This window comes from Amblyomma americanum, chromosome 3, assembly GCF_052857255.1.
Source record: "Amblyomma americanum isolate KBUSLIRL-KWMA chromosome 3, ASM5285725v1, whole genome shotgun sequence".
NCBI lineage: Eukaryota > Metazoa > Arthropoda > Arachnida > Ixodida > Ixodidae > Amblyomma > Amblyomma americanum.
Window position 1 is genome coordinate 137,679,115 of NC_135499.1, and position 16,841 is coordinate 137,695,955.

Below are 16,841 nucleotides of genomic sequence, written 5' to 3' on the forward strand. Positions count from 1 at the left end.
ACACACACACACACACACACACACACACACACACACACACACACACACACACACACACACACACACACACACACACACACACACACACACACACACACACGCGCACACACGCGCGCGCGCGCCTGAGAATCACAAATGAACAATTCCGTAGTTTTACCGAAACATCTGCGGGAAAGGCGGCGTTTCAATCGGTACAACTAACCTCTGAACCCAGGAGCCACATGACCGAGCTAGCACAAATAAACAAAAAAAGTCCCATCGGCGGCCGTTAAAAGGCCTGCTCGGAACAGTTGCCAGCGTTTCCGTCTCTAACAGACACCCTTTAGGTGAAGCGAACGTGCGCCGCGCGTACTCCAGCATGAGGGCGTCCGCTGTTTGCTTCGCCCTGCTCCTGACCGCTTGCCTGCTTTCGAGCGGCGTTGGCTTGCTCTCGATAGCGGCCAATGTGGAGAGAAGCGACTGCATATACGAGGAATGCACGGACGAAGAGTGCGCCGCCAAGGGCCTCGAGTGCCGTCCCAAGGGATGCGGGGGCTCGCACTGCGTGTGACAGGTGAGCGCAGGCAAACGCGGTCACATCCGTGGCAGTGCTTGGGATTAAATTATTCGGTGTATACAACAGCTAGGGTACCTCTGTTTTGTGAACATAAATGTGCAGCTTAACTCAGGGTTTCATGTAAAGGAGCGTATCTCGGTGTATAGCTAACAAATTTTCTGTTGTCAAAGTAACGTAACGGAAATAGTAACGGCTGCGCTAACTTTTACTAACGACAGGTCGCGAAATTGAGAGCAATAAGACACCAACAGCGCGTCTTGCGCGCCGCGATATCGATTTCTTTGTTGGGCTCTCGTGCTAAGTCGTTCTTAAAAATCAGCATAGTTGTTGCTGCCTGTATACGGCCACGCCGCATGCATTTAGCACTGTGGCAATATGCCGCACCTTGCAATGTACAGTGGCTGTACTGTGTGTCTAGTATTGCCACACGCGTCGCAGCCAAATTTTTGCATTTCAGGGGCACTGAACCGTCTGCGCCAAGAGTTCGTGTACTCCAGTGCCATGCGCTTCGAATAGCTGCAGACTCCACAATTTTCCTCTTTCACTGGCACCCTTAATCTTAATATGTTCGGACGAAACTGACGCTAGACTTGCAACCACTTATTGCGCAATGCTTACAATAGATGCTACGTGAGAAGCCGCATAAGTCCAGAACAGTTATATATCACAGGAGATGAACTTGGAGCTCCGAGCCGGTAGGTAGAGTTTTTGTGTGGGCGTTACAAGCGATGTCGCAACTGCTCCCCTAGTGTAGATGTGCACGCTAACAGCTGTTGAAGAAGAAGACAGCCAAAACCGAAACAGCGAGTGTGGGCGCGGTTGCTTAATAGCGTAGCCGGGAACCGCCGGTCCGTTAATTATTCAGGCTGAATATCGGCCACCTGCTAACGTAATCGTGACCTCAGACATAAATTAGAAAGCACGCCGAGCATATTTCGTTGTTGCCCTTCAGTTGTGCTCGTTGGTGACGGAATTCGCTAAATATTCGACAGTTGTTTGCGTATTACAAATCAATAAGTGTTTGACGTGTTTCTTCCTTTGCACACATGTAAGATCGCGCGAAAGTATCAGCATCGTGGTAAGGTGGCACAGAGGCCGGTACTTTCGTTCCATTTGAGGGGGCCGGGCTCAGCAATGCGGCGAAGAGAGTCGCACAGAACACATTGCTGCAATGTGTTCTATGTGTCTCTCTACGTCTCAATATTCAAGCTAGCCCCTAGAAATGAAATCACACCGACTGTCCCGGAAGAATGTCATTCTGCAGCCTGCTACTTTAAGGGTAACAGGCAATTACCGCCCTGCACAAAAATAAAAAACCAGACCACCTGAATTTGACGCTAGAAAATTTAGTTGACGTTTCGGAACTTGGCAGCTCCAATTTTGTGAGAACGAAAGCTCCAAATGGATGTTTTGCATCACGACTATCCTCACTTGAAAGAAATAGGGAGTGCAGGTGTTATACATCTCATAGTGCAAGAACCAGAAGTTACTTAAGTGATCTGGGGGCACTTAGAAAGAACAGTACGTCCGCATGCGCACAGTGCAGAGAGGAGATTTATAATGCCTTTGACACGAACAGTTTTGATAATTAAATGGAAACGACGACGGAAGCTATACGAGCTGGGAAGAAGTGGCACTGCAGTACGGAAAAGGACCTGATGGTGAAGAAGCTCATGAGGCAATAGCCTAATGATATGGTTATGTGGAAGAGACTCATCTGAATCTACGACTGCCTATAATAACGAAACAATGCTTGGAAGAATAAGAATGCTAGAAATTTGCTTATCCAACTCCCCAATTCAAGAAGAGGCGCAACTGTAGTGTCGCAGGAAATTGAGCCAACAAGGCGGGTCAAAAAGCTAGCTCTGATGTTTTCTAACGTACAGTCGTGGCCAGAGTTATACGAAGCCTGCGTCTGCAATGAATATTTTTGGTGCATTACCTGACAAAAATTAAGGTTTGTTTGACACTTATGCAAGTAATTGCCGCCCATGTGCTTTATGTACGCATCAATGGTTTCTATTCACTTTTCGCAAGACGAGAGAAGAAAAATAACGTCAGAACATGATCAGTATTCCTGTGGCCGCGACTGTACATGCGAGCGCACGTGTTGGTATTCTTATAAAGAAAACAGAAGATAAGAAAATCAACTTTAAGTACCAGATAAAAACACCATTTGTAGCACGAATCACAAGGTCTGAGAAGGGGAGGCTTCCTATTTAGACGTAGATTTCACTCAAGGGTAACCTCATTCTAGTAAGTTTCATTAAATAGTCAGATAAACCGGAGTCAAAGTATGGCTTTGGAGCGTGTCTGTGAGCACAGCGATGAAAGTAGCGCCATCTGTTGCAAACCTTCTGCATGCATCACAGCGGTTCCGTTAACATTCTCCGATTCCCTCTCTTTCAGGTAGCGCCATCTGTTGCAAACCTTCTGCATGCATCACAGCGGTTTCGTTAACATTCTCCGATTCCCTCTCTTTCAGGTAGGAGAACAAAAGGTTCCACCAAGTTATTCTCTCTTTTTTCATGACCGCCAGATTTGAAAATTGTGAAAACGTGCTGCTTGAGCCTAATCTTACTACACCGAGGTGTGTTTGTTCTGTCCTTCATGACATCTTTTACAGGAACTGTCGTTTACGCGTCATCGTGAAATGTTTCTGTCGGCCGAGGAATGGGAGTACTTTTTTATGAAATGTCATGGTTTGCTTGCGCATCACGATTTCTCTTTATCGTTTCCAGAATGCATTCTAAAAAGCTCCTCGCCTTGTTTGGATGAGTTGATGCCGCAGGCATTTGATTTCACCTTGTTTGCAATGTCTGGCGTCATCTCCGAACTGCGCCATTGAACTCAAGAGCTGTTCCTCAGTAATCCTAACGCACACGTTATGTTGTTGTAATTTTCTTGTTAAAACCGAAACTTGTGTTTTGTGTGTGCACCGTATGAAAGCATTCGCTGTTGCATCTGAGCTTGAACTGACGTCCAAAAAAATGCGGATTCCTCATCACTTGTGGGTGAGAAACTTGCGCTGGAGAAAATGTGATTTTCATTGTGTGGACGTATACGCCTTTTATTATCTTTGCAGATGGCTAGGCCAGCAATAATGGGCCTTATGGTGAAAAACCGCGCTTCTCTGCGCTCCTGCATGGGGCCGACGGCGCTGAAGAATGCGAATAAATTTCATCGCCATCATCAACATCGTCGTATTTTATGCGTATTTCCATCGTGCGATATATGCGCATGCATAGATATCTGCATTGCAGGAGGAGGTCCCGAAGTAAACACTTTGTGGGGATCACTTATGAGAAAATGCCTAAGTTTACTGTTTACTTACAAGGCATTTAAAGAACAGAGTTGTGTTAACGTTTACAGATTTTTTTCATTTAAAAACTGTGCTTTCTTTGCAGGTGGATGGCACAGCGAGGCGGACACTAGGTAGGTGAAAGAGGCGAACAATTATACTGTTAATTAACCGAAATAAACGTAAACTTTTTTCTGTTAAAATATAGGGAACAACGTCATGCATTGAGAAATTTTAGCCGCTAACATGATGAATGAGTGCAGTTTTAGAATTTTCTTAATCGGCAGTGTGGTTTGAAAATTCAAGCGTCAAAAGTGCGCATTTAAAAGCTCGTTCGAGTTGATTTTCTCGCGCTGGACATTTATAAAATGGCATCACTGCGCGACGGTAACTTCAGCGAAATCAAGTTAACTTCTTCTGCATTACCAAATACACAAACTGCGTTGGTATTTGATGCATAAGAAATGCAAGTCAAGCCACTTTATAATCAGGCAGTGCGGGGAGCCCACTCAATAACCTTTCAAATCCATATTTTGATGTTCGCTATTTCGGAACATGCTGCCGATTAAGATAACTTAAAAACAGGACTTAATTTCAATGACGAGGGCCTTAAATTGTGCAATGTGATCTTGCCCCTTGAACAAAAATAAAAAGTTGATTAGATCATTTCAGATTTTATTTCTTTATCCAAATCAGGTACATAATATCCGCCTTGCTGTACAATCAACCAGCACAAACCGCACCGACGTATCTCAATGGTTGGTTGTGGCAGTGGTTTTTTTTTATTATTAAAGTAATAGTAAAAATGAAGGAAAGATTTTTGCTAGCCCCGGCATCTGCCATCGATACTGAAGCACCTGAGCTGGGGCAGCAGAAATTAAGGATAGCAGGCAGAATGGAGAAATGAAATGAAAGACGTGAGGGGACAGAAAGAGAGGATATTGGAGAAGAGTTGAAAGAATCCTCTCACAGGTTCTGAAGTAAAAATCTGTAAGCGCTTAAAAAATCGCTCGGTATATTTATAAGTTATGCGTTCTTCTAATTTTAGAAATTTCCTCTGTGAAACTCAACGATAAGCTGCACACCACTGGCATTGTCACTCTAGTCTCCAATGCGACGTTGTCATCGCAAAACTTTCCATCAGGACTAGCTGCCAGGATGGCTCAGTGGTTTGGTGCTCGGGAGCTGATCTGAAATATGTGGTTTTGATCCCTGTCGCGACTGCCCCATTTCAACGGATGCAAAATGCTACAGAGCTCCATTCTATGTGCTGTCCGAAGATAGTGCACGTTAAAGAACCCCAGGTGGTCTAAATTATCCTGAAGCCCTCCACAACGGCGTCACTGATAGCCTGAGTCGCTTTGCGATATTAAACACATAAAACTGAATGAAACAAACCATGAAGGTGACCTTTCTTTGGGCAGCGGGCTCATACTCCTCATACAACATAAGACATCGTAACCAGCGCCTTGGTAATTAGCTAAATAAAAATGCAGCCGCCGCAGAAATCGCTTTCTGCCACGTAAGTTACCGACTTAGTTGTGTGCAGCGAGCAACATCACGCTTTATGCCAGATTTATGAAAGGTACTTGAGCCCTCTCTATGCCACCATTCGATCTAGCCGATTTTGTAGTTCTATAAACCATCGACAGATGGCGCTAGAGAATTGCGGAGCTCCTTGCCGGCGTCTTTCGCGCCGAGCGTGCGAACGCTGATCCTTGGCTTCCCGCGGGCGCTTGTCCCGACACTGAACTGCCCGATCGACACTGAGCCGAGCCACAGTGTTACGCCAGAGGCGCTCATCGATGCAGGCCGAGGAGTTCGCGAGCTGTTGTCAGCGGCGCTATGGTGCAGAAACGCCTCTGATCTGCGACACTCAGCCATGCGGCGCGCAACAGATGACTCGTGTCGCCTGCGCGTGAAGCTGTCAGCGGGACACTTGGAGGTGTCCGAGACGGGATGGTTATGAGCTGTGCGAGGCGATGCTCGTGTTGGTGAGAAGGAGGACGATGACAGACGGACGCGGTCTTCGTCGCAGAAGTGACTGGACTTGGCTCGTGGTAGCGGCGCTCTTTCTGCGTGGGACTGTCGTGTTGGGCCGCTACCAAGCTTTGACAGGTATATTAGACCTCTCTGCATGGTTACTTCCTAGCTGCGGCAAATGTATTTAAATTTTAGAAGTCAAGATTCTGCTGCAAATACTAGCGAAGGTGCGCGAAACCTGATAGGCAGCCAAGCGTAAGAAAGGTGCGGGGTAACGTGGTTTTCAAGACAAGTTTGTTACAAATTTTCTTCATAATTTTTCAGAAGTATCCGTTGCTTAATCACAGCGAGAAAGCCGCTGACTGGATGTGTTTGGGTATAAGTTTCAGTCGAAACGGCAACGCCAGATCTGCCAGATCGCGAGCACTTATGGGCTCCTCTGCCGCTTTTTCGCTGACTTGTAAAAAACGCAGAATTGAAGCCATATTCGATTACAGCGTTTACGGGTTTATGGGGGTTTAACGTCCCAAAGTGACTCAGGATATGAGGGACGCCGTAGTGAAGGGGTTCTGAAATTTCGACCACCTGGGGTACATTAAAGTGCACTGACATCGCACAATGCACGGGCCTCAAAAATTTCGCCTCGATCGAAATTCGACCGCCGCGGCCCGGATCGAACCCGCGTCTTTTCGATCAGCAGCCAAGCGCCATAATCACTGAGCCACCGCGGCGGCCTACGTTCGATGATAAGTGGGCTGGCTTTCTACAGGACTACAGTATTTACCGCCTCACTTGTACTTTGCCGCAGGACCATTTAAGTGTGGAGTGCCTTGAAATAATTGCAAACATCAAACATTGCATTGAGAAAAACTGCTAGTCGTTGCAGAAAAAAAAAATGTCTGGTGGGGAAGAAGAGTTTCGCACCTTCTAGGAGGCTGGATAACCGACATTCTTCATATGAAATCCAGAAATGCTTCTGCACAGTATTTCTCTCCTAAAGTGCAGCATGTATCACCTTACGCCTACAAGCCGCTTGGGTACTACTTTATGGTGTTTAGCCTGGTAACTACGTATGAAGCGTTAATTTGTGGATGCATCGATAGCCGGAAAAATACATCGAAAACATCGAGTCCAGCCGTAGCTAGCTGTTGTAACATGTCCATTATTATTGGAGAAAATTTCTGAACATTGGAAGATTGTAAGGCACTGTTATGAAAATATTGAAGGTAATGGCCTATTCTCTCAATGTGCAGCAAAGTCGCTTTTAACGTTTTTCCATCACTCGCATCAAGCAGTTAAAAGTGCCATAGAAAACCAAAAGGGAACGATTTTGACGGTAGCGATAACGTTAATAGTGCCGTGAATCTTTGTACTGTTCGTTCATTCTCCAAACGTGCCGACACGCGGCTTTATCTGTTTGCTTGAGATGCAAGACTCGACCCCATTTATCTTGACTGATCGCATCCAGGCGGTGCCGATTCTAGGTTGTTTCAGTCTGTTGTAAGTTTGCACGCTGTACCTTGAAAGTTTATTATCAGCTTTAAACTGGGGACGGCCGAGGGCGGTGGGTATTCTGTTCGACGACCGCCGAGCACGCTTGTTTTCGCCGGCGCCGAGTTAGTCAGCTCCTTTTGGGCGCAGGTCAGCCCAATGAGCAGTTTCCTTAGGAAGGCTTCTTTCGCTGCCTTCTTAACTGCCCGGACTGCTGTCGCCACTAGGTAACAATAGCAAAAAAAAATGCCAGCTCGCCAACAAGAGATCGGCGGATACATTGCTTGTTACAGTGAAATCTTGCAAGAAAAAGTGGCGTTCATAAAATCTTTCCCGTTCAAGAATACTTTTGCCCAGAATTGGTGGTCATGGAATGCTACGTGTGGTGTCTTACTGTGAATTCAAGCTCCGGCGCTCAGCGCTTTATCGCCTCACCGTGTATCCAGATGCGGCTTGTTCATCCGACACAAGTTTCGTGTACATGTTCTGTTCGCCTGCTTAATGAGAAATCTTAGCTGTCTTTGGACTAATGGAGGTGAAAGCAGTAAATTCGCAACTCAGTATAGTTGCGACACCGTTCGTTGCGATATCTTCAGCCGAAACTGTGCACAGGGTTCGTAATATTACAGAAAAGCGGCTTGCTTCTTAGGAGAGCATGCTGCAATTTTGGACGAGTGACTGTTCTGCCGTTTTTGCTTTACCATCCCAGCGGTTAATACTTTTATCGCGCGCCTGTGCTGCAGTTATGTCACGACTTTGTAAGCGATGTTCCCCGCCGAAAAGGGACTGCCGCTACCGGCCACTCAGTCGTTGCGCAAGAGAGAGATACGGTTTCGACCAGCTGGAGGTTTAATGGGTGCTACATCGAAGCGGGTGCTTCGCGCGAACAAGCACTGGACATCTGCGCTCTAATGCGAGGCAGTGTATGGCTGCGCCGCGTTTCGATGTAGAAGTAATGGGTGCCTCTGGCCGTTTGATTGCTTCGCCTTGTACAAGTGGTCCTGGCTCCGGTAATCTTTGGTGAGTAGCTTGGTTAGGTGTGTGTCCCCCCCTAGTACTTTTTTGCAGCGAATGGCCGGTCACAAATGACAGTCGCATTACGCGAGGTGGCAGCAGCAAAAGTACCATGGTTTTATACAACCGAGCAGCTGAGATCAACGAGAGGAACTACAGCCGGGCAACAACATCAACAATTTCAGACAGGAGTAAGACGGACCGGTGAGGAGGGTATTGCACGGCTTGTGTGTATTAAACCACACACAGTGGCAAACGCGAAACGCTGTGCATTTCATGTCCTTGATCATGTGCGTCCGCCTAGCCTACAAATTACGGTTGAACATTGAACTACCTACGTCAGCAGGGCAGCAAAAGAAATATTTTTGTGTATTCTTTTAACACCACATAATTTATCATGGCGTCCGTGGCATAGCCGTTTTATAGCAGACAGATGGAGGCTGAGCTTGCGCCTACGTGATAACCTGAAACAGTGGTCTTAGCGTCATATTTACTCTTTTGTTTTCCCATCAGTTCATGCTACATGTCTCTTGCAATGGTATCATGAGAAACGAAATAAACTTTATGCCACGAGTGCACTGCGGGTAACAGGAAATAAGTACCCGTCTTTTGAAGGCGAGCATGCCAGCAGTTCTAGAAAGTCGTGTGACGCTGAGTTTAAACATTGTACTGCAACATATATTTACTTTCTGAATGAATAAAAAAGCAGACATAAGTTTTTCTAAGGCAATAACAAACCTAGTGCTCGAATTAACCGTTAAATTTTCAGCATTTATAAATGAAGGTATCCCTGAGGGTTCGAGTTCTCTTTATCCACTGCGACAAATGCGCCACAATTGGGCCTAGTTTTAAAATGAGCGCTAGCATTGAGAGTATAGTTCATTTCAACAAGCTGAGATAACTGCAGATGCGCTTAGCGACATTATCGCTACGGAGAAGTGCGGTAGGCGGACTCCCCAAAAACAGAAATAGAAAGAAGACCACGATTTTCTGAAAAAAATATTTGGGCCCTGTATTGTAAATTTTCGCAGAAGCTACTTTATTTGTATCGCATGCTTTTCTTTAAAAGCAAATAACACGAGGAATGCAAGAACTGCTCCTTTTGTCCAAAGAACCACTATTTTCCTTTTCCTTGGGCGACTACTATTAATGATAGATTGGTGCTAGTATATGTTGAAGTACATTACTGGAGGTGACTCTCTTCGACAAGCGTGCATTGTGGATTTCCAAATGTAGGATTTTTGATAAAACGACGCTGCGTGCATCATTGCGCCGCAGAGCGAAGCTCCTTCAAGTTAAATGTTGGGACCAATTACTTTATTATGGCTGGTTACTTGTAGCCACCTTCAAGGAAAACCATTAGGAGAAATGAGCTTTTCGAATACCAAAAAATAAGAGTAAACAGAGATGTGTCAAAGAATCTGATAATTCCTCACGTGTGAAGCAAAACATGCACGATGCTTAAGCTACCCTTAAGAGTACAATGCGACAGCAGAAGAGATCCCTCCCGTACAAGTACTCCTTCTCTTTCATAGATTCATGGATCGCGGAGAGTGCTCGCATCACCACTGGCGCAGTGGTGCAGCAGTTAAGCGATGCGTCACTGTCTCAGCAGGTGGCTGCTTCAAACACTGCATAGGGCTTGCAAGACCCAGGTTGCTTTTACCGAGCTCCGTAAGGCTCACTTTTGCGCAGATAGTTAGTTCTTCGGGAGGCCGTCTCTCTGAGCAGTCTCTAGTGGCAAGGTTGCATTTGCGTGGACTTTATTTCAATTAATTTTATTTCCTCCTGCCATGGCGGGCAGATTTCCCACAACCCCTTGGGCAGATGGGCCATCTGTTTTTTTTCCTGACGCGGACGGGCAGATGCCGGATTTTCTCATGAATGCGACCTCTAATGTTATCGTATTAAAACTTGTTTCAAACTTGACAAATTTCCGGAATCTCGGAAGGGTGTTCTGAACAGAAACAAAGTCGACTGGGCACTTTACTGCGCTTTCAACGCAATAGCGTTAAGGGTCGTTTTCGTCCGATAAGACAAAAATGTTTGCCATGTGGGCATGCGTAGAACGTGTCATGCGAGGATAAGATAACCGACGATCGTTAACGATAACGGACTGGATTTTAAGAGAAGGCAAGCGTAGCGGTGGGCTGCCAAAATCTAGGTTGGCGGATGAGTTTAAGAAGTTTGCGGGTATTAGATGGCCACGGCTAGCGGAGCACCGGATGAATTGGGGAGATATGGGAGATGCCTTTGCCCTGCAGCCGGCATAGACAGACTGATGATGATGATGATGCTGATGATGGTGGTGGTGGTGGTGGTGGTAGTGGGGATGATGATGATGATGATGATAATGATGATGATGATGATGATGATGATGATGATGATGATGATATTGTCTTCGCGCCTTTCAGTCACTGTACAATAAAATATTTGCTAGGACAAAATCTCTTTACTGGGTGTAAAACTGCACGCAGTGTATTTGGAAGGTTAAGGGGCTCCTGCACTGTTTTGATCTTTTCGCAGCTTTTATGAAACTACCGCTTAAATGGACAATTTTCGCCAAGTCTTTTATTTCCTTCCATTGCGCGTCTAGGAAGAAATGCTGGCATCAAGACATCGCAATTTAACACACCATGTTGAAAGTTATGGGCGTGACTTAGTTGAGCGCTTCGCGCAAGTATGGATAAAAGCACAGTTGCGGGATGTGCTGTTGTTTTGAATGAAGAAAGAGCACTAAGGTAGTATTAGAGGCCCAAGGCGAAGTGTTAGCCTGCATTTGTCTTTTTTGCGTCTATGCCTGCTCTCGTACACGTGATCCTTAAAGGACTACAAATGAGATAAAACAAGGACCGGAAAAAAAGATAATCAGTGAAGAAAACGCAGCAGCTTAACACGTATTCCGCTTTCCTATATCTGGTGAACCGTGTATATGAGTTTAATAAACTTCATTTCATCTTCTTCAGAACAACATCGTACAATCGTGAGCTGATGCAGATAAGGGGTCAGAACGGCGAGATATATTTCTGAAGCGTTCACAACTTTATCGCTCAGGTCCTTATACGCCATTAACGTTGCGTAACATCGACCACGAAAAAGTACGAGTGGTTCTTGGCCGCTTCGCAGCTAATGGCAGCACGTTATATTCGCGCACCTTTATCGGTCCCGAATAGCGACCTGATTATTCTGGTTGTTGTAACCGCTGCATTCGCTCTGCTTCTGCTCTCGTTAACTCATTTTTTATCTTGTGTTTTTTTATGTAACTCATACGTCTACATTACAATGCGAAGGGATCTGAATAGGCAGTCGTCATATCGTGCCTTATGTTGTACGTTCGAGAGCTACTCTTTACTTTCCGATCTTTTTTTGCATTCAGTGGGACCCCACTTATTATTAGGAGTGCATAATTTGAGTATAAGCTTATCTACTACCTAACGATTGGCTGGCTCATACTTAATGTTAGCGGAAGCATACTTCAGCTTTGCGAACAGGAACCAGACCAACAGCACACACATCAAGATAGTCGAAACTTGTAGCGCTTGAGAGACACAGACAGATACGAAGCAGACAAAACGAGGGCTAACTTCGTATCTGTCTGTCTCTTCCAAGCGCTACAAGCTTCGTCACGAGAAACCAACTCGCCTGAACAGCCACCCTGAGAAAAAAAGAAAATGATGTGTTTTGAAATGGCTTGAGTTTTCATGTTTTATTTCAAATTGCCTAGAACTGATCGTTACCTTGCGCTAACAAGGACCATCGATCTATTGATTACGCGCCTACAGATACTATATAGAAAGCAAATGCTGCCTGGCCGTGTTCCAAGCTTCCCGGCTCAATACGTGCCGCAGGCTAAAAAGCGCGCCTTACCGTTGGAGCTGAAGGCCGCTTGTAGCACCCAGAGGTGCGATCAAGGAAAACGCACACTGAAAAAGATCTGTAGCACAAAGAATGTGATGACTGAGGAAGCTAGATGCGGCGTCAGGAAGTCAGCCGCCGACGAGTTCCCAAAGCTTGAGTCAAACGCTGGACTGGCAGGTGCCTCGCCTGTGTCACTTTTGGCTGTCGTGGCTGCCGATGCTACATGCTTGAATCAGGTCCCTGGCTTCCTTGCTGATCGTCAGCTGTAAATACTGCAGTATTTTAAAATAAACACCACGAAAAGAGTACGACGGACAGAGAAGAGAACATACAACTCTCGCGTTGTGTTTTCTATACGGACCTTTGCGCTGCTGCACTTCGCCCGTGTCGTGCGATTTCGTTGAACACCGTTTTCGCGAGCTGATCTTTATTGAAATATGAATTGGCACTAACAAGCGCTAATTCTCACTGGAACCCTACTTCGAAAAAGAGGCAACAAAGGAAGCCACGGACTCGAAGTTGAGTACCCGCCTAAGCTTCGGAGAGTGGTAGTTTCGACTTCCGCTGCCCATCGGGTACCAGCTGGTTTCTTAAAATGGGTAAACGCCATTCCCTGGCCTGGTGCTAAAATATCCTGGGCTTGGGAAAGGACCTTGCGCCTCCAAATCTCTCCTTTGTGGGTTTGAGGCAGAAAGAAAACAGAACTGCAATCAGGCTTTACCGCACAAGGCGGACATAGGTCGCTCGAGTATCTACGATCTGTCAAGGAGGGAGTAAGAAGTATACATCCCTGCAAAAAGTATCCCCTACCACGCACTGAGTAGGCCGGCGTCGGGCCATTTCCTAAGAAGTCTCACACTAGGGTAGGCTGACATACCGGAGACCCCCTCTTGTCTCAATTTGAGTCGGTCCGTCTTCGGCCCCGAAAGGCCACTCGGCGAACGTGGCGGTCTAGTCCGCTAATGCCACCTCGTTGGTTCTATTGTAGATCCAACCCACGTTCATCGGAAGAGCAGGGGCGCAACTCCCCGAGTCGACTCCGTGTTATGCCTTTCTGCTAGACGCCGCAAAATCCTCGAACTCTGGCACTCAATTCATGCCGCGTTCCAAACGAGAGCACGTCCCCAGCCATTGTGTTTCAGCGTCTCAGTTTGACGCTGCTCTTGCTTGGTCAGGCCAAAACGTACTGCGTATGTGCCGCAAACGCGAGTGTTGGCTTCGCCCTGCATCCCTATGGTCTCACGGTGGTGCAACACGGCCACGCCCGGAGGGAGCGAGAACCAGTTCTGCTATCGCTTCGTCTTTACGTACTTAGCCTACTGAGACGCCCACACGCCTCAAGGTTTCCTAGGAACGACCCTGGTTTTTGCCCCGAGACGGCCCGACCGCTGATGACTATTGCGAGAGGCGATATCCTTGCACCGAATACCTGCCTGAGAATTAGCCAAAGCAGCCCATCCTATGACTGTAGCGACGTAAAAGCTCTCGTCCACCCTGTCCTGTAAAGTTTATTTCCGACGATACTACCCTAAGAAATCAGTGCCGTAACCTGTAATCCTCTTAATTACAGGACAGTGCAACATCTCTCAGCCTTACACCTAGGGTCTTTCATCGTCAGTGCCGTACCCCGCTTGGTTAAAGGAGCACGCAGCCTCTCCCGGTGATCACCGAGCAGACGTCAATCTAGCCCATCAGCAGTGCAGTCATTGCAACGCCCCGTTAGCTTACAGCAGTTCAACATTCCTCACGGCGATTCCGCGCAGGTCAAATTCAGCGCCACCTGCGGTAGGTGCCACGGTCCTCCGCAAACCAAACCACCTAACTTCGAGTCAGTGTGCACTGTGAAATTGTGACACGTGACGGAGTCACATGCTGCGCCTTGACATGAGTGAGTGTCAACGGCCCTTAGTGAGGGTCAATGGAAGCCCAGCTAGCCTTGGGCTTGCTTTGCAGGCTCACGTTCTCTGCGCCTGGCACTTGGTTTGGGGGATATGTGCAGCACAATTCTCCATCCTCGACCATTTCAGCGCCGCCGATTCGGAAGGTCTGGGCTCCAATTCATTCTTTCGATGCACTAAAATCGATGGACTCTGGGTACCGGAGATCGACGCCTATCTCGGCACTAGGAGTGCGTACTCAGGTGGTACAGTCGGGAGCTTGGAGAAGGGATTAGTTTCTTTTGTCCCCGATAGTTCACGTGTACGTTGTTTGGAATAATACTGTGACTGTGTGACTGCGATGTGCAGAACACGTGCGCGCCTCTGTAGGAGCGCCATTTTATCGTAAAAAAGATTGCCGGGCCGGCAGGCGGCAATATACACTAATCAGCTGGAGCGCGTATCTCGACGATGTTTCTGCGCCGATCATGAGCAAGTAGCGCTGGCCGCGCGTAAAGGGGCAGCAGCTGGGCTACTGTTCTCGCAGTTCTGTCGGCTGTAGCTCAAAGTTACTTTGTGTATTTCAGATTCCTCAGTCTTGTAAAACATTCAGCCGTCGTCAGAGATTCAGAGAAAAACCATGGATGGGTGTGATGACGTTGGAATGATTTGATACTTGCCTGCATTTTGACTATCCCTTCTTTGGTACTCGTGATTAGCCACCTAAGCAGACCAAGTAATCGAGAGCCCAGCTCACCCGATGAGCCCCTTTATAATGCAGACTTTGAGTCACTGTCGCCGTATCTGAATTTCATGAGGGTTAACGACGTTTTGATCGTGAAAGTAAAGAGCGAAGTGAAGTGAGCTCTCTCTTTGGCAGTGACTTGAATCCACGCAAATGTAATATCATGCCACCATTGAAATTCAGTCACATTTAATAGGGAGTCTGAAATAAAAGTATGAAGGAAAGAGGTTTGAAGAAGACGAAGAGGATGGAGATAAGGATGACGCGGGTTAACCGAAGACTAAAGAAGATGAAGAAGTATTCAGTGAGGTGGGAAGAGATTATTGGTGGAGAAGAGAAGAAGAAGACGACGACAAGGATTACGTGGAGTAACACCAAGGGCTATAAAAGGGCGAGGGAGAGTGAGGCACGGTGGGGATGAATAGAGAAGTGCAGGCTCCCGCGGGTCAGGGGCGCTTCGGCTGGAAAAGAGCGACGCCGGCTACTGCTCCGGTGAGCTCGCGTTCTAGGGCTTCGCATAGTGGACTTCCTGCCGTTCATGAGCCCGTTCCGGGGAATTAACTGAAGACACTACCACCTGCTACGGCCAGGGATGTCTTCAGCGCTGTTGCCACCCATCAGGGTGGTGCCCCCAACGCCAACGTCACCGGCATCACTTCCACGGGCGCTTGGACCGGGAGCTTGTACGACGCAGCCAACGACGCCACCAGTGATGCCAGCCTGAGCTCTTCGAACGCCGTCAAGACGCCGGCTACTGGACCCATGCAACATTGCATCCGCACCAAACCAACCATGAGGACGAACGCCGAGAGCTAACAGTAGAACGCTAGTAGTAGACGCTAGTAGCAGTGTTCCCGTGTCGTGTGTATCGGTAGTTTTTGTGTTTTCTATGCTAGCGTTTGTGTCACGTAGGGTGTATTAAATGTGCGTCTGTGCGGGTACACCTGTCGCCTAGATAATTCTTTCGGTCCGAGTGTTATCCGGGGAGATCCGTGCCATATTCCCACTACCATGTCATGTCATCACCAAAACTCTCAGTGACCAACCAATATCGACGTTAATAGCAGGTCTCATTTTGATAGAAGTCTCACCCACGACTCCTTTCGAAAATGTAAGTGTTGAGTAAAACCAGTGAATATCATGGTGTAGTAGGAAGGGGAGTAAGAAAACTTATTTTTAGTCCAGGTATGGTGAAAAGTAGCCATTGACTGTCGTAACACTCTGCACACCAAAATATCACAGTATTTTTTGCAGCTTCACTTGGCATTTCAAATCACCTAGATCCGAAGAAAATTCAGAGAGCAGGTTCCTAATATTTCCAGTATGATCCCGCCTTGCATGTGTCCAGTGGGTTCAGTTTTGCTCTAATACATATGGGACGCCATAGCCCAAGTCACAAAGAGGTAATTTAGAGCGCGAACAAGCTGTTGTTTTGGGTTAGCAGGTGTAAATTGCCACTTTGTTAGAGCCAGTGGTATTCGCTCGATGTACTAAATCAAAGACAGTGTACGACAAGCTGCATTAGCGCGTTCACACGTGGCTTACAGGTTCACTGCATCGTGGGTCACCGGTGGGCCACTTCGTGTGCTCATGCTGTACGGAACTTATAATCAGTGGCGAGATGAAGCCGTGGGACAAATCAGGTTGTTCAAAAGGCCTGCGAAAAAGACACATGCCACGTTGCTATTGCAATTTGTGGTGGCTTCCAATAAGTTGGCTTCTCCGGATGCTCACTGTGGGGCCACGCCGCACCGAAGAAAATTTAAGGTAGGACCATCGGTGGGCCACGACTGCCGCAGTGATCATATTAAATGAATAAATGATTCTTAGAGCAGATGCGAACAAAACAAAAAGAAGAACAAAGTTTGTTGCTGACATTGATTAGCTTAGGAATTACACGTTAGAAGCACCATAGCCAGCCACTTCCGCTTCATCTCAAGCTGTTACTTTACTTTACGCCCCAAGGACAGTTTTCATCTTTTTTCTCGATAAATTAAAAAAAAATGACTTCTCTTG

At 47.0% G+C, this 16,841-nt stretch overlaps 1 protein-coding gene across 2 annotated transcripts in view; it reads left to right on the forward strand.

The window, feature by feature from the left end:
- The first annotated feature begins 5,577 nt into the window (after positions 1-5,577).
- The window catches only part of LOC144124982 (synaptogenesis protein syg-2-like), a 114,772-nt gene continuing 103,508 nt past the window's right edge, over positions 5,578-16,841 (forward strand). For both annotated transcript variants that reach the window (XM_077657981.1, XM_077657979.1), the window contains exon 1: positions 5,578-5,975. In XM_077657981.1, the coding sequence (XP_077514107.1) occupies positions 5,840-5,975 (136 nt within the window). In that variant the 5' untranslated portion in view covers positions 5,578-5,839. The remainder of the gene's footprint in view (positions 5,976-16,841) is intronic.